Genomic DNA, 22,214 nt, shown 5'->3' on the forward strand with positions numbered 1-22,214 from the left:
TGTGCCATTCTGTTGTAGCTCGGTGCAAATCAGGGTGTTGCCATAGAGATTCTTGACATAGCTAAAGAATGCCTTGTGTTTGCCTTTGGAATCCCTGGCAATTTTTCTTTCAAAATTAGCTTTGGAGGATTTTATGAGAGATCTTAGTTTCTTACTGAGGCTCATCAGAGTTCCTCCATACCTGGGACTTTACTCTCTTTTTCAACAGTTTCTTCCTTCTGTTGTAGAGTTTGTTAATGGCAGGGGACCACCAGATCGGCTTTCTTTTTTTTTGGGAGGATAGTGTCTTGGTTTTGTTGGGGATAGCATGATCCATGTACTCATGCAGGTGCTTGTAGAGTGCATTTGTGTAGGATTCAGCAGTCGTGACTGTATTGACTGTGTTATCCATTTCCAGGGGTGTCACGAAGTTGGTCACCTCAGTTTTGAGAAGTGTGAAGTTCGCTATGGGAAAATTTTTTATGATGGTTTCCTTGTGTGGTGGTGGGGGTGGGATCGGGATGTGGATATCTAGGGTGATTAGTTTATTGTATGATCTAACCAGTGAGGAGTTGATCTCGGGCGTTTAGACAAGATAATATCCTGGAAAGATCATTTAAACAAGATAATATCTTGGAACTTCTTCACGTTCAACTTGCTATTAATAAAGTCCCATATCTTATCATATAGTTAACTACAGGACTCTGCTCTGTGCCCCCCACCCCCTACCTAACTAGTATGGAGTACCTCTGTATCAAGTCCAAACCACTATCCTTGGGAAGAAAATTACTCCTCCATAAATTGGGAGACTTGCACATTGCCAAATATGTATTCCCAGAGATTTCTGGATTTCATCAATATAAACTCTATGGACCTGTTAATCTGCATCCCAGCTAGGGGCAATAAAACCTTAAATTAGTCCATGGTTTTGACACCAGCAATTTGTTTGGGATAGGTCCTCTTGGAGGATTTTGGCATCCTCTGGAGAGTTTATGATGTTACCAATCTGCAAACTTGGTTAGCCACAAACCTTTAACATTAGCTTTGACCTCTGAGAAGCAAATGCTAAACAGAAGAGGCCCAAGGACTGTCCTTACCAATATGGGGCGACTGTGCTTCCCACCAAATGCAACTTCCTCCCTGGTCAAATCATACCACAAGTCAATCAAAGTCACCATAAGACTGAAGCCTGAATCATCTTCCAAAACTTGGTATTCAGAGATTATGTAAAGGCTAAGCTATTAAAATGAAAGTAATAATATGACTAAATTCAAACACTCCTCACATCTTGATGATCCCACTGCAGACTCACTCACTTCCACATTTTATGTACATGTAAATAGCTACATAGATGCATCTGTCCCCCTCAGAAATAGATAAAACACCAGATTCAAAAATAACCCCCTAGGGTGGAACCTAGGCTCTATAATAAAAAGAGCAAGATTTACTTGTGTGTGCAAGATGCTAAAAATGCTCTTGCTAAAGAAGGGACTCTGGGCTCTAATCAAATCAACAACTGCCAGACACAAGATAAAAACAGCCACACAGACAAAGGATAACCACAAAGCCTTCTTTAATTATGTTAAAGATGTCAGAAACCATGCATAACACAGATCAAAGCTAACAGTAAATGATACAATAGACTCAGCCCCACTGGACATAACCACTTGAATAACGAATACATTTATCTCAAACTTTCCCCTCTGATATTCTCAGATCACGTACCTACACACACTCCCCATTCAAATTTCCCAAGAACAAGTTATCATAGCACTGTGTAAGGCCAAAAACAGTAAGTCTATGGTGCCAAATAACATACCAGGCTGCCTACTGATCAGCCTGAAACACTACTGTCTGGTTCCCTACAGAAGCTAATCAATATCCATCTCAAAATAGGCTTTGCTCCTGATGAACAGAGGACAGCAACAGTTACTCTCTTGCACAAAGGTGGGGCTTCAACCGACCCATGTAACCATAGAACCATAATCCTAACCATTCTCATCAGTAAGGCTATGGAAAGGATCTTTATGGAATTCATATATAAGGATATAGGTAACGTACAGTCTTTTGACCCAACCCAGTTCAGATTCGTCAAGGGAAGGTCCTGCCTACATGACTAGGTCAACTTCTCGAAAACATTACTGAAGCAAAGGAGGACTGCTAAATGCCAATCCCTGTGTAATTCTCTGGATAGCAAATTGGCTCACAATTACAACCCAGGAAGTTAGGGAGGCCAACTATAACTACTCTAAAAGACCTGTCACAAATGGTGCACCCTATGGTTCAGTCCTTGGGCCATTCCTCTTTAGCATTTACTTCTCGGAGGTCAAAGCTAATGCTATGGGCTTGTGGCTGACCATGTCTGCAGATTAGTACTATTCTAAACTCTCCAGAGGACACCAAGATCCTCAAAGAGGGCCTGTCCCCAACAAGCAGCTTGTGTTAAAACCATTGACTAAAGCTAAATGGCAGGAAGTGTAAAATCTTATTTTTCAGCAAGCATGATTCCCCTTGTAATCACCATAATGATAAGACCCCTGAAAAATTGATCCTGTAGTTATGGATCTGGGAACCTATGTTGATGATGAACTGCCCTTTGATAACCGCATATCCACTACTGAATGGAAGTCCTTTTTCACTGCAAAGCTTATATCTAAAGATATTGTGTCCAGATCCAGGGATGCAATCATTCCAGGGTTGTAATCATTAGGCCGATCACAGATCACTGATGGCTTAGCACCCGAGCCTTACAGATAAGGTAAACAAGAGAATGTCCCATCATATCCTTGCTTGGCCTATCCCTGGTTTATCTATGTGCAAAATATAAAGGCGAAAAACTACCATGGTGATGTAACACTAGGCTTATTAAGATTCTCACAGACATTGTTAACTTATGAAAAAACAATGATCTGTGGGAAACTTTTAGTTATGTACTCACCATAACTTCAGATGTTTGGGATCCATCTCGCCTACATTCTGAATGATGGGTTCGGAGCCGATCCCTCGGCTCCGACTCGGCACGCTTATGCCAAAGAGCGAAGTCTCTTATTGGCTGAGCTTACTATATCCCAGGATGCACCACCACCAGTCCCCCAGATCTAGTTTGTCCGCATACATGCACACATGCATACCCTGCTTATATAACATCGTCAGATGAAACAAGATAAAAACAGTGGAGCTCAAAACCGTTCAATCTCTTCTGATCTGCAAGGCAGGGGAAGGAGGGTGGGTATTAGGAATGTAGGCGAGATGGATCCCAAACATCTGAAGTTATGGTGAGTACATAACTAAAAGATGTTATGTGATCCTATCTCGCCTACATTCTGAATGATGGGACAGCGCCCCTAGCACCTGAATCCTGGGTGGTTCACTGGAAAACACTCCTGAGTACCGTGGAACCAAATGAAGCTCGCCCTCTAGATGCCACATCCAATTTGTAGTGGGAAATGAAAGTGTGCGGTTGGACCAAGTAGCCGCAGCACAAATTTCCGATATAGCGAGCTTGGAATGAAAGGCTATAGAAGTAGCCATAGCTCTGGTAGAATGAGCTTTGATAGATGATGTAAGTTGTTTATTCAAGAAGAATAGGCCTGAGTTATGCAATCTCTGATCCATTTTGAGATTGTAGCTTTGTAATGGTTTGGCCCAATTTATTATCTGAGAAGGACACAAACAACTGGTCTGACTTACGAAGTTGCTGAGTCCTGTCTAAATAGAAGCGTAATTGCCTGTGAACATCCAATTTATGGAGAGTGTATTCTGCTTCATTAGAGAATTTTGGAAAGAAAACTGGTAGCTCTAGAGATTGTTGAAGACAGAAACTAGAACAGACTTTTGGGACAAAGGATGGATTAGGCCTAAGTGATACTCTATCCTTGTGGAAAATCAAGTACGGTGGTTTAATAGACAGGGCTTGAAGCTCTGAGACTCTTCTTGCAGAGGTAATAGCCACTAAGAATGCCGTTTTCCAAGACAGATATTTTAATTCGCATGTAGCAGCCGGTTCAAAAGGGGAGATGTTAATGCGAAGCACCAAATCAAGATCCCACGGAGGTGCAGGATGAAAACTGGTGGTCTTAACAGACTGGCACCTTTAATGAACGTTTTGCATAGTCTGCTGCTCATCAAAGGAGGATCCGTGGATTCATGGAATTTAGAGATAGCAGCTAGTTGGACTTTAATAGTTGAGACAGAAGATCCCTGATTAAACAGGGATGTTAAGAATTTCAAAACCTCTGGGACAGGAGCAGTGATAGGGTCTAAGCCCTTGAGTTGAGCCCAGATAGCAAACCTCTTCCACTTACTGAGGTACAATTTGTTAGTGGTGGGTTTGTGGGCAAGATAAAATGTGAACAACTTCCGGTCTAGTGTGTGCCTTCTAACTAAGGTTGGAAGTGGAGGAGCCAAGCTGTCAATTTCAGAGATTGAAGGGACTGATGCCAATGTCCCGACTGATGGATTAGCAAATCCGGGATCAGGTCTAAGGTCCACGGATCGTCCACTGCATGCTTTTTCAGGTAAGGAAACCATATCTGACGAGGCCAGTATGGGGCAATCAGAATCATTGAAGACCCCAGTTGAGAAGCTTTTGAATGACTTTGGAAGGAGTGGAATTGGAGGAAAGGCATAAAGTAGCCCTGTTGGCCAAGGTTGTGCTAGAGCATCCATGGCTGGTACTTCCTGATGTGGAATCAAGGAGAAGAACCTCTGGCACTTGGTGTTTTGTGGAGTTGCAAACAGGTCGCAGCACGGCGTCCCCCATCTCTTGAAAACCTGGGCTGCTACTGTGCGGTTTAGAGACCATTCGTGAGGAGAGAGAATTGTCCTGCTTAATTTGCCCGCCAATACATTTGACTTTCCCGGGATGTGGGTCGCTACCAAGAAGCGGTTGGTAGCTACCGCCCATTCCCACACTCTCATGGCCTCTCTGCAAAGGGTACGATCTGGTCCCACCTTGTTTGTTCAGATACCAAACCACCGACATGTTGTCTGTGTGGATGGCGATGATGCCCTGAGGAAGAAACTTGTGTAAGGCCTGTAGGGACAGAAGTACAGCCCTCATCTCCAACACGTTGATGTGGAGAAGAGCTTCGTCCGAAGCCAGGAGCCCTGAACTAGCCTGCCCAGACAATGCCCCCACCCTATCTGGGAGGCATCTGTCGTCAGGGTAACCACTGGAGGGGGGAGAACAAAGGGTTTTCCCTGATCCAAGTTGGATGTCTGAAGCCACCAGCGAAGGTCCCTTTGCATATTTCCGTAATCATGATGTGATGATTGAGGGGAAGATCCTGAAAGGACCATTGAGTTGACAAGAGCCACTGAAGAATCCTCATGTGTAATCTTGCTAGAGGAACTAAAAGAACCGTGGCAGACATTGAGCCTAAAACCTGTAGGACCATCCTGGCTGGGGCTTTGGATCTCGAGATTAGAGCTTGAACTTGGCCCTGTAAAGTTCGGATCCTTTCGGCAGGAAGAAATACGCGCATCAATCTTGAGTCTATCTCTGCTCCTATAAACTTTATGCGTTGAGAGGGCAGCAAGACAGACTTTGACCAATTGAATGTAATCCCTAGGGAAACACCCAGGGAGATGGTGGCTTTGAGGTTGTCCATTAGTAGATGCCTGGTGGTGGCAGTCAGGAGCCAGTCGTCGAGATAGGGAAACACTTGGAATCCAAGACTTCTCAGGTGAGCCGTCACTACTGCCAAACACTTGGTGAACACCCTGGGGCTGTGGTGAGACCAAAGGGCAGAGCACAAAATTGGTAATGACTGACTCCCAGGCTGAAGCGCAGATACCTTCTGGACGCCTGATGTATCGGTATGTGATAATAGGCGTCCTTGAGGTCTATGGAGCACATCCAAACATCCTTCTCCAACAACGGGAGAATGGATTGTAACGTGACCATTCGAATTTGGATTTCGTGGACGGATTGGTTCAGTCTGCTGAGATCCAATATTGGTCTCAGGTCCCCTGTCTTTTGGCACTAAAAAGAACCTGGAGTAATTTCCTGATCCGATCTGGTCTGTGGGGACCGGTTGGATGACTCCTTTTCTAGCAGCTTTAAAGCTTCTGCGGCTGCTATTTCCCTTTGACTGGGTGGTGGGTCCGGGATTCTCTTGGACGGCGGGGTGAGTATTTGAATGGGATGGAGTAACCTCCGGCAATGATCCGGGCACCCATCTGTCCTGAGTGATTGACTCCCAGGCATTTAGGTGCTTGGCGAACGACACCCGACTGGCTCGAGCAGCACAGCCGGGCAATCCCTCATGACGTGTGGGAGGCTGAAGAGCCACGAAAGGACTCATGGTCTCCAGAATTGCGGGGCCCTCTGCCGCCTCTGGGACGGCGTCTCCCTGAAAAATTTCCCGCCCTCTGCCTCTGGACGGGAATCTTCCTGCTGTTGTGAGAAAAACTTGCGAGATTTTGAACCACATTTTCCCCCTCCTTTAGCCTTGGGGTAAGGCCGAAAGGGAGTGGAATAACGGGCACCTACGGCAGATAAAGTTTTTCCCTCTTGCTCACAGCGGTAAGGGTGTCTTTCACCTTGGGTCCAAACAATGAGGACCCATCAAAGGGAGCGTCGGCGAAGGAAGACTTGAAGGCCTCCGAAACTGACACAAGCGGAGCCAGGCTTGTCTCACGTAGAGCCACGCCTGTGCCTGCCGCTCTACCCGCCTTCGCCGCATAGGAAATGAGCCTCATGGACGAGTTAGAAATTGACGTAAGGATAGCCAACTGAGAGCTAACGGACTGGGCTAGCTGCTCAGGTAGGTTACCCGAGAGGGAATCTGACAACTCCTTGACCAGATCCCTCTGAAGCCTTGTAAAATGTGCCAAATAATTCAGAGACCTTAAGGTAAAGGCCGCTGAAGTCAGGGTGCGCTTCCCGTACCTATCCATACTCCTAGACTCCTTATTAGGAGGATGGATAGACGTTGAAGCCTCTGCCACGTCCTGTTGTGTAGCAGATGCCACCACCATGGCATCTACAGCCACGCCTTTAGTAAGGAACTCCTTCTCGGGGGGAGCAGATAAGAATTTATTTGGACGAGAAGGGACTGGTTCCACGGTATCTGGATGTTCCCACGCCCTTCGACAAACTAAATCCAGAAGCTCGTCGAAGGGCGGAGACACCCAGGAGGCGGAGGGCTGAGCCCCAAAGGCCTTGAGGAGCACTGATTCGTCAGCAGAGGGGGGTTTGGATATCCAGCCGCCTCGTTGTTTGAGGATCTCTAAGATGTCTGCAAATGAGACATCATCCGAGGACGACCGGGGACCCCTCCGCATCATCCATATCAGTGTCCGATGTAATAGACTCGGGGAGTCCACGTGCTTCCTCTTGCACGATCTCTTCCTTGGGGGTTCCTCTGAAGACAACTCCGAAGAACCCTCAGGAGGAGGGGAACCCCCACTGGGGGTAACCTCAGGCCTTGGGGCTCCGCTGGCTACGGACAGGGGAACTGCCAAAGACCCAGTCTCCACGCCCAGGGAAGGTGCTGGTAAAACCGGAGAGATGGCCGAAGAGGACTTGGCCAAGGCACTCCTCATGGCCCTGAAAGCCGGACCCCCAGAATCCTGGGAGTGTCCGGTCTCCGGAGCCATGATAGTAGACGGAAGTCCCAGCGAAGCACCGAGAGGGAGGCTCGGAACCGAAAGCATAGGTCCCAAACATCACCCTCGGGTCCAGCCGAAGAAGTCCGTACCAAACTCGGACCCGAGGGCCGGGTTGGAGTAAGGGTCGGAGCCGACCCTGAGATCTCCACCGGCTCCAAGAGCACCTGCTCACGGAGCCGAAGCAGTCGGAGGAGGAATGGCAATGGGGTGGGTCATGGTCATCGGCTCCGAAGCCAACTGGGTCGGAACCGAAACAAATTTTGGAAGACTGGGGACTGGAACAGTCTTTGGAGCACCCTGTCTATATCAGAATCCGACATTCTCGAAGACCGAGAGGAAACAGAACGGGTTCGAGAAGACCTCTCCTCGGCCCCACGGGACTAGGGGACCGGCTCGAGGCGACTCGATGAGAATCGGCGCCGAGGAATACTCACACCAGATTCCATCGGTGCCGGTAGACTTCGGCGCCGAGGAGGAAGTGTCTGAGCGGCGACCCTTGTCGGCTCCGAGCAGTGGAGCCGACGAAGGTGACCCGCCTCGATGCCCCAGCCATCGGCTCCGAAGCCAGAGGAGTCGATACTGGTGGCATCGAGGCAGACCGTTCGACCTCGGCTCCAAGTCTTTGGAGCCGAAGGAGAGGCCTGCCTAGGTCTCTTGGCAGTCGGATCCGACGGACTGGTCGGAACCGAAGCCCTTTCTTTTGGCAGGAGCCGGAGAGGATGCCAAGGCTTCTTCAAAAGAGGGTTTAATTAACCCTTAAGAATCAATTTATTTTTCCTCTCCTGGAGGACCCTTGAGGAAAAAGCGTGACATACGCTGCATGACTCCTGCAAGTGCTTTGCCCCTAGACAATATACACAGAGCAAATGATCATCAGTAACAGACATCTTAAAAGCACATTTCAACATTTTTAAAGCCGAAGGCCTAGGGGTTTGAGACATGATGTTAAACAACTTCTGACAGGAAATTTAACAACTATATAGATATAGATTCGCTTGTGAAAACCAAGGCTTACAGTAATAGTTTAAAACACAAATTTTAGCTGTAAATGACAGGGAACTCTAAACCACTAAAGGCTTGAGACCCTGAAAAGTTTACAAAGGTTGACCGGAAAGGCCCTGGATTGTAAGGGGGGGCCGAAACAAACTCAACCCAATCACACACAACAATTTTCACAATTCAAACGTACACAAAGGAGCGATAGCCGTTAAAACAGCTTTTGTGATATAAAAAGGCAAAAAACTGACAGAAAAGTAGTTAGTAAAAGCTACTCAGCCCAGCCAGCTCGAGACCACGTCTTCGCAGGGAAGCGGCAAACGAGATCTGGGGGACTGGTGGTGGTGCATCCTGGGATATAGTAAGCTCAGCCAATAAGAGACTTCGCTCTTTGGCATAAGCGTGCCGAGTCGGAGCCGAGGGATCGGCTCCGAACCCATCATTCAGAATGTAGGCGAGATAGGATCACATAACATCAAATGACACAGGGAGTGTCTGCTCATCCTTTTATAGGCAGTTCTCAGATGTTGTTGATGAAAAAGCAAGTGCTTTAAAAGAAGTAGGTCATATCCTATGGAAATTGCTTTATAAAACATTCTTATGAAAAAAAAGATAATATTCACTCAAATAAATAAAGGATGGATTACAAAGGAAGACTTTCTCTAAAACAACAGTCTGATGTTAGCTTGCTGTTATTTTACCCCTAGTCTGTGGGTGGAGGGATAAAGCCCTGACTATGACCCAGACAACCAGAAAATGTAGTGGCTCAGGCACTGGAACAGCCAGCCATAAGACGGTAATAGAAATAATGTTGAGTTTTCCATTATGGAAGCAGTGAAGAAATTCCCAGTCTGCCACTGCTCTGCTGCAAAAGAAGGCTTGCACGAAAGCCATAGACTGGGATGGAAGGATGCACTCTTTGTATCTCATGCTGGTGACAGTAGCTCTGGGGATGTCAAAAAATGGTTTTCGATATCCCTGTAGTGATGTGGTGTCTATTTCAGCAACTATAAGATGGGCTTAAGCTACAAAGAAAATTGCTTTTGTAGCCTACTCCTGAAATTTTGCATGACACTGACTGGAGAGAACTTGTTGGTTAGGGAAAGATAGCAAGGATGCCCTTAGTATCTCTAGCCTTGGGTAACCAGGCTTACCATGCTGAAGAGACAAAGAGTGCTAGTTACAGTTGGGGACAGGCATAACATGGCTGCCTTCAGACCCTAAGCTGCAGGTAAGCTGAACTAACATGGAAATAGCAAAATGCATCCAACTCCATGGTGTATAAGCAGAAGACAGGGCTCAGGCAGAGGCATAAAGCTCCTCGTAGCTGTCTGGTTGATGGTCCTTCTCACCTTTATACTACGAATAACTGGTATGGGGGAATTGATGGGCTCAAGTCTCATTGTGAAAGCTTGATAGTCAGCAGGCATAATGGCAAATAAAATACAAAATCGATCTTATTTTGTTAATTCATACTGAAATATTCTGTCACTAGTATGCAACTGTTAACATGGAGACAGGAATACAGTTAAAATAAGGTATGTCTCTGAAAATCAGGACAAGCTGTAAAACATCTACATCTTCACCTAAATTATATAAAAATACACGCTAAAAGCAATACCTGATCCAAGCAATTCAGCAAATCACAAAGGCAAGCCCACTGCAAAGCAGGAGTGGGGTAGAATGAATGAAAACAGGCAGTGAAGGTGTTGTGACACTCCTGAAGAACTGCCTCAAGTAAACTCATTGGTTGGATATGATATCCCTGAGGGTCATTGTCCAGTTTTACCATCCAGTGGTCAACTCCTTCTGATAATATCTTCCTTAGGAGTGTTCTGGTCTTCCCTATGCATTCTGCCAGTCTACTTGTTTCTTCCACAACTGCCTTTGTACTACCTGCAAAGTAGAAAACATGTTGAGTAAATTAAATCAACAAAAAAGAACTACATTAAAGTTACTACTTATTTGTCTCTGCACAAGACGCATACCTGAATAAACTGGCCTCCTTGTGCTTGTGATCCAGTAATGATGGGACCCTTTCACACTGAACAGTGTGCAAGAACTTATCATAGCAGTAGATGTCTGACTGATCACTGCTGCAGTATTACTAAATGATGGGAAATCCTGTCAAGGATACCTGCACATCCGGCCAGCATACCACAGTCTGGGTGCCCTCCTCTTGCACCATATGTCTGACATACGACTTCATTCTAAAGAAGGCAAAGGCATGTAAAAGGATGTACAGGCATAAATTACTTCAGGACTTTCTTGCCCCAGACCAAGGAAATGAAGCAGAAGTAGTGGAAGCTACATACATATGTACAAGTCAAAAGGGAAAGCAGGAAAAAAATATGAATCCACCTTGGCCAAATAAGAAAAAAGGCAGAAAGGAGAGTAGGAGGGTTGCAATTCTGCAACAATGATCAGTCAGACATCTACCGTTATGCTAAGTTCTTAAACAACTATACTATAGCCTTCCTTGGATTACTGCTGCAGTATCATTAACTGACAGGAGATTCCAAAAACTGTCAAAGAAAATAAGGAAGAGGAAGAATGAGGTGAGTTATGTACCAAAAGACCTTGAAAGACTGACCATGGAAACCCTGCTCTAGTGCTAGAGAATATATCAATCTTGTAATGCTTAGTTAAGGTGTGAAGAGAAGACCAAGCAGCTGCCTCAAGGATAGATCTGAAATCCATACCTTTGAAGAAAGCCCTAGAAGAAGTGCAGCTCTTGTAGAATCTGTTGTAACTGGAGCTCGGAGTTGTTTGCCATGGAACAAATAAATGGAAATAGCTTTAAAAATTCAATTAGAAACAGCTTGTTTGTAAACAGGAGACGCCAAGTTCTTATCCTGCAAAGATACAAAAAGCTAAACAAATTTGATATATTTAATTTTATCTAAATAAAATCTGAGCTCTCTAAGTACATCTAAAGAATGCAAGATCGTCTCTTTTATTCTGAAGTGAAGGGAAAAGCAGGTTGATTGTCTGATTCAAACAAATCTTAACAACAACCTTGGGCATAAAGGAAGAGCAACTCTGTTCTTAAGGAAAATGAGAAAGGGTGGAATGGCCATCAATATTTTCAGCTCAGATACCCTTTTAGCAGAAGTCAAGGCTACCAGTAATAATGTTTTCAAAGTACAAAACTTTAGAGATGAAGATACAGCAGGCTCAAAAAGAGAAAGGGCACATTTTTTCAGGACACAGTTCAGATCTCAAGTGTGTGGGGGGTAGAACTCTCTTTAGTGGTCAAATGTGTAGGTTGCCTTTTAAAAACTGTTTGACCTCAATTTAAGAAGTGAGGAGAGAAGTAGACGCAGGCACACACAGATGTGGTTTGACAGAAGAGAATGCCAGCCCAGCACTGAGCAGCTTACATAATCAAAAATATTAAGAATACCTAGTTGATAAGGGTCATGATTCTTCTTTTGGCACCATAAGGAAAACTTTTTCCATTTAGATAACATAATACTTCCTTAGAGTTGCTTTTCTAGCTTCATGTAAAACCCTTATGCACATCCACAGAAAAGTGGTGCCTAAAGGGATTAAAATTGCATCAATTACACAGTCAGATTTAAGGTCTGTAGGTTGGGGTGAATTAAACAGACTATGTTCTGTGTGAGCAAGTCCACCCAGTGACGTAACTTGTGATGACTGTTCATGGCTATAAGGAAGACAAGGGAGAACCAATGCTGTCTGGGCCAAATGGGAGTCATCAACAAGCTTTTTGGCTTGTTTTTCTTGATTTTGAGAAAGACTTTGGGTATCAGAGGAAGTGGAAGGTAAGCATAGAGGAGGGTTCCCTTCCAAGGAAAGGACACTGTCTTGTTCTCCATGCCTGAGGTCAATGTACTCAAACTAAACAGCCTGATCTATGTGTTGTGTGCAGAGATGAATCCCACTGATGGAATGACCAGAAAGACCTGTTTAACACCCACCTGTAAGAGTCTAATCTGGAATTGCTTGAAATGCTAGTGTTCATTTCTGATGGAATGCACAGAGCTTGAAGAAAGCTTTTCTGCTGAATGGCTGTGTCCCAAGCAATCGCATCTAATCTGCAGAGGAAGTATAACTTGGTGCCTTCCCTGCGTGTTTATATACCACATACAGTGTTTATCTGTGTAAATCAGAAGAGGACCTGCAGTTCAGAGATAATGTAGAGATTGAAGGGCTAAGATAAATGCCTTATTTCCCCTTATATGTTTACGTGGTCCTTTATTTTGGAGATCAAATCCTCTAAACTCTGAAGTCCTTGGAACAAGCTCCACACACCAGATATGAAGTATCCATGAACAGTTCCGGGGAAGAGAAAGGAACAAGATAGGGTACTCCTGGGTTGAGTGAAATCTGGTTGATCCACTACAGAAAACTACTACTTCATGAACAGCAAGACAGTAATTAAGAAGGTTAACACATTCAAGTCTAATACACTTTTTTGTACATTTCCAGTTCACACCCATAGAACATTATGATGTCCAGAACTTTTCTGCATCTGGCCTCTTTAACCAAGCAACTTACCAGCTTATAACAAGCACTATTAGAAAGTGCACGGAGTTATTAATTAACAGCCATTAAGACTGTTACTCTAGGATGTGCTGCAGTACAGAAATTAGTCACTGTTTGTCAGTTATTATTCATATGTGTGCTCATATTTTCATAACTGAGAGCTTATATTTTACTGAGGGGTACGATGTGATATGCCATGGGGGAGGGACAGGAAAATTCATTGTCAGTGTCTATTTGTTTCACACTATACCTGAGATATTGCTACCTGTTGTCAGTAATTATGAAAATAAATATTTCTATATGTACTTAATACTTTAAAAAACAAGTGACTTACAACCTGTTGCATGACATCGACTAAAACCTTAGATGCTGCTTGTTTCCTGCCTTTCCTGTAAGTGAGCTAGACTGTTTGTAGGCTTCTGAGTCCCCAAGCCTTTCTGTATTGGAGGGAAGCCTTCTAGCTTAATTTTGTTTCTTAGAACTAGCCATTTTTTCTAGTTTCAGCGCTCAGATCTGTTTCTTTGAACTCAGCACTTGTTCAGAACTCGTTGTAAGGACTAAATAAATAAGCTGCAAATTACTACAGCACTCAACTTTCCTCACTTGTCTAGAGGAAAGCAGTTTTTAGTACTTAATAAATAAGTACCTATCCAAGCATGTCTAAGGGTAAGCGCCCAGTGATTTCTCTGGTCTACCTGATGAATCTGGGCATCTCGGGGCAATGCAGCAATTGCCTCATGTACACAGACAACCCTCTCCTCCTACCACCCAACACTACAACCTGTGAGAGATGCACTTATATAGCCAAACTGGAAGCAAAGCTCTCTTCACGCAAGACTGGACTAGACAGTCAAGAGGAGAAGGTAAACACTTGCACCACACCACACATCACATAGTCCCTCAAAACCTACACCACCAAAACACACACATAGAAACACAAAACACACACCTGCATTCGCGGAGGGTCTCAATAAAAACCTGCCCAAGCATCAGGGACATCCAAAGCATAAACGCAAGCAAACTCCACCCCCCAACACAACCCAAATGACACATAGCCCACAAACTCAGTGTGCCACTCAACCACAGCCCATAAGGCATAACAACATACCCAACACTCTAGTCTTAGGTGACTCTACAGTCAGGCACACTGATGTTCCACTCACCAGGCTAAACAAGGAGAAAGTTACTGTCAGCTGCCTGTCAGGTGCCAGGATCCGCCACATAACGCACGCACTCAGGTCACTCCACAACAAGTACAAATATGACACTGTCATTGTCAAACAAAACTAAACTACTCATCTTCCAACCCACCAAACATACTCAAAACAACTCTCACTTTAACATCACTGCAAAAGACAACACCACTATATACCCAACTGAACACACCAAATTGCTAGGAGTGGAAATAGACAAACTAAAATTTGATATTCAAATATCCATGACCATAAAAAAAGTCCACAAAAAACTAGGAGCATTATACAGAAATAAGCAACTTCTCACCAAAGCAGTAAAGATTTCAATAGCAAATTCCCACCTTATCTCCACCCTACTTTATGCATCTCCAATATATACCAACCTAAGGCAATGTGATCTAAACAAGCTAGAGACCTGCTACAACAAAATCGCCAAATTCGCCACAGGGGCATCCTACCGTAGTCACCACTATCTCTCACTTGCTGAACTGGGCTGGCTTGAACTCCCTCACCTCCTTCAGTGGTATCAACTCTCACTCGTCCACAAACTAGTAAACCATCCACTAAATGTCCCATCCCTCCAGAATCTACTCCAACCCTATTGCACCACCAGACCACTAAGATACAGCAACAAAAATCACTTGCAGATCACTAAAGCCAATAACTCTGCTGGTGAAGCACTATTCTCTTGCACCATAGCCAAATTATGGAACTCCCTTCCACCCACAATTACCTCCGTACCATCATGCACCCACTTCAAAACTTTACTAAAAGTGCACCTAAAAACATGCTGGCTATGCCCTTGCAACTCCCACTCTAATATCACCCACCCCATCCAACCACCACCTTTCTTTCCACTCCACTAACTACCTTGATTATAGCAAACTCAGATACTCATAAGCCTAGTACTTATTATACAGCAGGAACTTCTTATTGTAACATTTGTTAATGTCTGTTATGTACTTCACAGATAAAGATTCTAGTTGTCTACTGATGTACTATGTTCATCTGTAAATATGTTGTAAGTAATTGCTATGTCAATTTGTTAATCGCTATGTAATCCAATGTAACTACTGTCTATTTTAACTGTGGAACTTTTCTCCCCGGGCCTCCGCTGAAAATGGACCTACGTCCAGTCGGACACTCCCGGTCAACAAATGTAAATAAATAAATAAATAAATTGTCCATGTTGGTGTGAATGACCTGAGACGTACCTCCCTGGACTACATGAAAAGAGACATGGAGGAGCTCTCCGATCTTGTAGCCCAGGCAGGTATGACCCTAGCCCTGAGTAGCATCCTGCCATCATCCAGAATGATACCACAGTACAAGGTCAAAATGACTGACTTCAACAACTGGCTAAGCTTTGGTGTCATTTTAAGGGGATCCAGTATTTGTCTGCCTGGGACAACATGACCGACAGACCACGATGCTTTGCCAGAGATGGCCTGCACCTGTCGCCCTTGGGATTCTAGATACTGGCTAAGGCTCTTGCCACCCCCCCCCCTATAGTGCCCTTTTTAGGCAAGATTCAAATGACAAATTCACCGCAGTAACAGGTACAAGCAAGCAAAATCTGAGCATAATGCTACTCAATGCCAGAAGTCTAAACCTCAAAATGCACTCACTCAAGGCACTCCTTAAAATGGAGAACATCAACATCTGTGCAGTGACAGAGACCTGGTTCAAAGCTCCAGAGAGCACCCCTGCATTTTCATACCACACCTTTCAGCCACCTAACCCAGAACGAAGCACTAAAGGTGGAGGCGTGTCCATATTCATTAAGGATATCCACACCTCCAAGCTAGTTGCACAGCATAATGCATCCGAGATTATCCAAGTGCAACTAAGTCCGGGCAAGACCGCAATCCAAACTGTAGCTTGTTACAGACCCCCACCATGCCTCAGGATTCCCACTCCTTATTTCTTGATGCACTGGAAAGTATTAGGGTACAACCCAACACCCTAATAATGGGCGATTTCAACTACCCCACCATTAACTGGGAAAACTACTCATGTACCAACTCTTTTGCTCAACGTTTTCTAGAATTGACAAATTCCAACGCCTTGGATCAACTTATTCACACCCCCACCAGGGGCAGCAATATCCTAATCCTAGACCTGGTCATTATCAACATGAGCAACCGGTGTTCCACACCAGAGGTCAATTCCTCGTTGGTCAGATCCGACCACAAGCTAATCACCCTAGACATCCACATCCTGCCCCCACCCCCAATTAGGGAAACCACCATAAAAAACTTCTCCAAAGCCAACTTCACACTTAGTAAGACAGAAGTGGCAAACTTCATGACACACATGCAGACGGACAATACAGGTACGACTGTTGAATCCTACACAAATGCATTACACGAGTGCATAGATCATGCTATCCCTAATAGAACCAAGATGCTATCCTCCAAAAAAAGGAAACCAGTCTGGTGGTCCCCTGCCATAAACAAACTACAACAGAAGAAAGAAACTATTGCAAAAATAGTAAAATCCCATGACTGGAGGAACTTCCTGGTCAACCTCAGTAAGAAGCTGAGATCCCTCATAAAATCCTCCAAAGCTAGTTACGCAAACAAAATTGCTACTAACTCTAAAGACAATCACAAAGCATTCTTTAGCTATGTCAAGAATCTTAATGGCAACACTCAGATCTGCTCTGAGTTACAACACAATGGCACTAAATATACAGAATCAACTGATATTGCCAAAATCCTGGCAGATAGGTTCAGTGATAACTTTACCCCCCTCTCACCCCCTAGAGGGCCCATCTCTATACCGGAAGAATGCAAAGTTCCTGTAATCACAGCCACACAGTTAAAAAACACACTCTCCAAAGCCAAGAACACAGCATCCATGGGAACTGACAACATCTCAGGCTGGGTTCTACATGAACCACAGAATGAACTGGCACCCTACCTAAGTACCATGTTCAATCATAGCCTCACCTCAGGCTTTCTGCCCAATGAATGGTGCACCGAGACGGTTATCCCACTCCACAAAGAGGGAGCCAAGACGGACCCCGGGAACTACCGCCCCATTAGCCTGACGAGCCTGATATGCAAGGCCATGGAACGTATCATTGTGGAACTCATAAACAAAGACACTGGTAATCTCCAAACTCTGGACCCTACCCAGTTCGAATTTGTAAAAGGCAGATCATGTCTCCTAAACCTAATTGACTTCTTTGAAGCAGTCGCCCGAGCCAAAGATGAGGGTAAAGTGGTTCACACAGCTTATCTAGATCTCTCCAAAGCTTTTGACACCATCCCCCACTCTGGAATTATAGATAAGCTCACTACACTAGGTATAAATCGCTATGTCACAAGATGGGTTGCCAAGACAGAACCCACACTGTGAAAATAGCGGACTCCAAATCAGACTTCAGACCAGTGACAAGTGGAGTACCACAGGGTTCAGTCCTGGGTCCTCTCCTGTTTGGTATCTACTTCTCAGAAGTACAGGCTAACACAGAAGGTCTTTGGCTAACAAAGTTTGCAGATGACTGCAAACTAGGAGCCATAATCGAAACTCCTAATGATGTGGACATACTACAAAAGGCCCTCACTGAGACAGATACCTCATATCAAAGCCATGGCCTGAAGCTCAATGCCAAAAAGTGTATTGTCATCCCCTTTGGTAAAAGCTCTGTACCCATGAACTACCACATAGCTGGTAGTCTACTTAACGCCAAAAATGTGATAAGAGACCTTGGGACACAGGTGGACAGTAGTCTCTCCTTTGATGATCACATCGCCACAGTGGTCAGGAAATCCTTCTACGTGGCTCACCTCATCACAAAAGGTTTCTCATCCAGAAAAAAAGAGGTCATTGTTCCCCTCTACTCATCACTCATTAGACCCATTATAGAGTACAACGCCCCTTTTGGTATACACCTCACAAGACATCTAAAACAACTGGAAAGGCCACAGAAATACCTCACAAAGGGGATTATTGGCCTCAAACAGATGCCCTACGTAGACAGTCTCAAACAACTCCAGCTTTATTCTGTCACATATCGCCTACTCAGAGGCAATCTCTGCCTAACATACAAAGCTATGTCAAACCCAGAGCGGTTGGACATGTTCCACTTAAAGAAATCCCAATCCCTCCGAGCTACACGCTCTAGGTACCTAAACTTTGTCACCACAATAAACAGAACATGCTAGAGGGATAGATTCCTGTCCCAGAGACTTCCCATACTCTGGAACAGACTACCTTATCTGTCAAACAGAGCTCCTCATTAGCACTCAAGAAAAATCTTGATGATTGGATGAGAAGTAGGAAATTCATCCCAGGGCTCACTTCTGTGGCTCTGCTCGACAGGGACACAGGAAAATCATTTTCTTGGGTAGCGAAAGCCAGGGTACATTTTTGGCTAGGCTTATATAGGCCCTACAGCCAATAGCCTAGTACCTACTTATGAACAAAACTATCTTTGATATTTGCACCATAACTTGCACATCTTTAGAGACATTCAGTGTTATTTATATTGCTAATTATACAATTAAGCATACATTTTTATGTTTCTGTAAATATCTCAATAAACATGCACCCACAGAGGAATTTCCCATTGCCATGTGAAAGCTCAAGTCTGGTCAACAAAAATGTTATAACAATACAAGTCTAGGTTGTACAGTTTCCAAGATATGAACATTTGTTTGAGAAAGTTTAGCAAAAAAAAATATAATTTGGGGATTGTGTGCATTACAATATACGACAGTATTTATGGAAAAATTATGAATGCATTGAGTATTATCACTATAAAGAATATTTCTTAAGTGATAACATTACTATTTTTGCAGTTTTAATAGCTTCTGCTGTTCATAAAATATTTTTATTACTTTAACTTAATTTTTTCAGAAAATGCTCAAGAATGCAAGACATGTGTATGTAGGCTGCTAGAGGTGTGACACTGCACACGACATAGGTGTTACTCAGTTAGGGGATGGTGAATGCTAAGTCCAAATGGACTTGAGTACCACAGAATCTTCCTCAGGTAGAGTCTGGTGTAAGTTATAACAGGAATCATTGATACCATGCACTCTATGGCTCTGAAAACCATTCTTGCTGAGGTCACATTCAAGTAGAGGAAGTGTTCAAAATAATCTGCCAGGAGGAAAACCTTGTGTACAGGAAGAAAAGCTGCCAATGACAGAGCACTGATTCTACACCTGATGAACATCCAATCAAGGGAATTAATTAAGCAAAACTTCTTTAGGTCTAGAGAACCCCAGATTGTTCAGTAGATTCATAACAAGACCCAAATGTGTAAGTAGAATCTCTTGGGAAGGAGCCTGAATGAGAAGATCATCTATATAAGTAAATATTTGAATTTCTTTATGTCTGCAGAAGCTAATGACAGGAACTAAGCCCTTTGTGATCACCCTTGGAAAAGCTGCAAGATCACAGGGTAAAACAAAACTGAAATTGATAATGAAGATACAAAAATTCTTAATTTCCTGTATTTTGGATGAATAGGAATATGCACATAAGTAACATTTAAGTTGAACGTTAACTAAAATGGCTTGAGGAAGTATCACTGAAAGTAAAGATTGCAGGGTCAACACATCTTGAAACTCAGAATTTTAAGAAAGGTGTCAAGAAAGGAAAAGTTCAAAATGGGTCTCTAACTGCCCTCCTTTCTGGAAATCAGAAGCATTTCTGGGAAAAACATATTTTTACTAGACGAGGATGTAGATTCTTTTGTTCCCTGACTGAAAAGGGAGAATCTGGCTTGGAGGAGGCTATGGAAACCGTAACAGGCAAAGAGGAACAATCCATGACATTTTTTTACCCTTCTCCATGACGGATAGATCCCATTTGTCTGACATTGGTTTGCCATGTTGTAAGAGATAAATGACTGCTTTTGAGAGAAAGAAACCTAGGAATGGCTGAGGTGGAGGGAGTGGGATGGAAGCTGAGAGAGATGAGGCCTCCTCATCAGGAAAGCAGGATTTAGAACCCTTGGAATCCTGGTGAGCCTTGTCCTGAAATGCTTTTGTAGTTGGCGCTTTTACTCTTTTTGAGAAGGTTTCTGTTCCTTATGAACATTGAACAAATGGAAAAGCCTTGGAGGAGTAGTTTCTTGATACTAAGGGACAGGAGAAAGATTTGCTTAAATTTTTACATGACCTTTTCTTTCTCCTGAAAGGACTTAAAAAGTTCTACTGCAGCAGAAGCAAAAAGATGTTGCCTATTCAGTGGGAAGTCCAGAAGCTTTGCTTTGACATCCTCCGGTAAAGGTTGAAGTCTAAGAAGAACAGACCCAACAGCAGCTGCTCTAGAAGATGCATCAGCAGCATCATAGCTCCATTTAATAAAATGCCTGGCAACCTGAGAAGCAGAATTAAGAAGAGATAATGAAGAATATTTATCATCCAAGTCCTCAAAATCTGATAGGATATTGCCTAAGTTATCCAGAATAGGCAGAAGGCATCTGAGAAGCAGAATTAAGAAGAGATAATGAAGAATATTTATCATTCAAGTCCTCAACATCTGATGGGATATTGCCTAAGTTATCCAGAATAGGCAGAAGGCATCTGATCATATGGGTTTGTTTCTGGATGCCCATAAAAGCTAGGGTGGCAGAAGTATATACTTTTTTCCCAAAATCTAGCAACTGTCATGCTGTCTTTATCAGTGGGCAAAACATTAGAGGAAGGAAAGACATTTAGTAGGCTTTTCAGTAAAGAATTAGTAAGACATAAGAACTTTCTGACTCTGGCACCTTGCAAAACTTGTCTGTTTCTTAGTGGCAGGTGACCAAGACTCTGGATTGAAAGGAGCAGTGGAAAAAGTATTTAGTAAAGCTTCCAAAACAGGAGGAATAGCAGAGGATTTAAGCATCCCCCATTTTAAAAAGAGCCTAGTATCCTTACTAGATGTCAGATCATTTATTACTCTCCCAATGAAAATGCTGCATCTCAAAAATAGAGCATTCCCCAAAGGGGAATCAGAAGACAGGGTATCTTCATCAGAGGCATAGGTGACTGGTGAAAAAATATGGGAAGATTAGGCCAATCATCTTCAACAGATTCAGAATCCCCTACCTTTTCAGATTCCTCTCTTTACCTTTTGAAAGGAGGAGGAGAAGAAGAAAGGGCAGCAGCAGCAAAAAAGAATGGGGCAAGACTTAAGGAGATGGTGAGGGTGGAGAGATCCAGTATCGGTCTCTGGTCTTAATATAACCCTTTTCCCACAAACTGTGGAAGACCCAGTTCTACTGTGCCTTGCGCTCAAGCAAGGTTTGAATGGTGGGATAGGGTCACTATATCTGATTTTGTTGAGAAGGAAACTACTTTGCAAGTTATTCTGTACCCATTTTAAATGACTGGAAAAAAAAACATTTGACTGATGTGATGAATAGCCATTTTTTAGGGATATTTAAGCCTTCTGTATAGGAAAAGGGATGGACCAAGGGGTAAGGAAGGGGACAGAGGGCAGTCAGGCACACTTGTTTGTCTAAGGGGGCCTCCTAGAACTAGAGTCTCTGTTTGCTTTGTCCTGGAATCTTTTCCTAGGGATTTTCAAGGCCTCAGTTTCCTGCAAGCGAAAGGTGTGGGCTTTTCAGGGTAATTCCTTTAGTATCTTGGCACAGAGGTTATAAAGATCTGTCTAAAGTTCTTCATAACTTTACCTTGTTCTTATAACTGTTTGAAAAGACTGGCAGCAACTGGACAAAACTAAAGGTCCTTGGTTAAAGAAGAGTGGAAGAGCTTTGTCTTTGTATTTTCTGAGAGGGGCTGCAAACATAACCATGCATGCATCCTGATCAAAGCGTCTAACAGCTGCCTTGAAAGAAGCCTATACTGCAACACAGACACATTTAATGTTGGGCCTAGCCATCCGGGAAACCTAAGCCACCATAGATAAAGCATGTTGTTTACAGGCAGTTCCTCAGGAGAGGAC

The 22,214-nt window shown here is 43.8% G+C and overlaps 1 protein-coding gene across 1 annotated transcript in view; it reads right to left on the bottom strand.

The window, feature by feature from the left end:
• Positions 1 to 22,214, bottom strand: part of MYCBP2 (MYC binding protein 2) — a gene marked incomplete in the record, with an annotated part of 5,088,083 nt that overhangs the window by 2,968,033 nt on the left and 2,097,836 nt on the right. The window contains 1 exon segment of the mRNA XM_044072904.1: positions 10,214 to 10,488. Within this exon segment, the coding sequence (XP_043928839.1) occupies positions 10,214 to 10,488 (275 nt within the window).

Source organism: Protopterus annectens, chromosome 5.part1, assembly GCF_019279795.1.
Source record: "Protopterus annectens isolate FY-2018-M chromosome 5.part1, PAN1.0, whole genome shotgun sequence".
Classification (NCBI taxonomy): Eukaryota; Metazoa; Chordata; order Ceratodontiformes; family Protopteridae; genus Protopterus; species Protopterus annectens.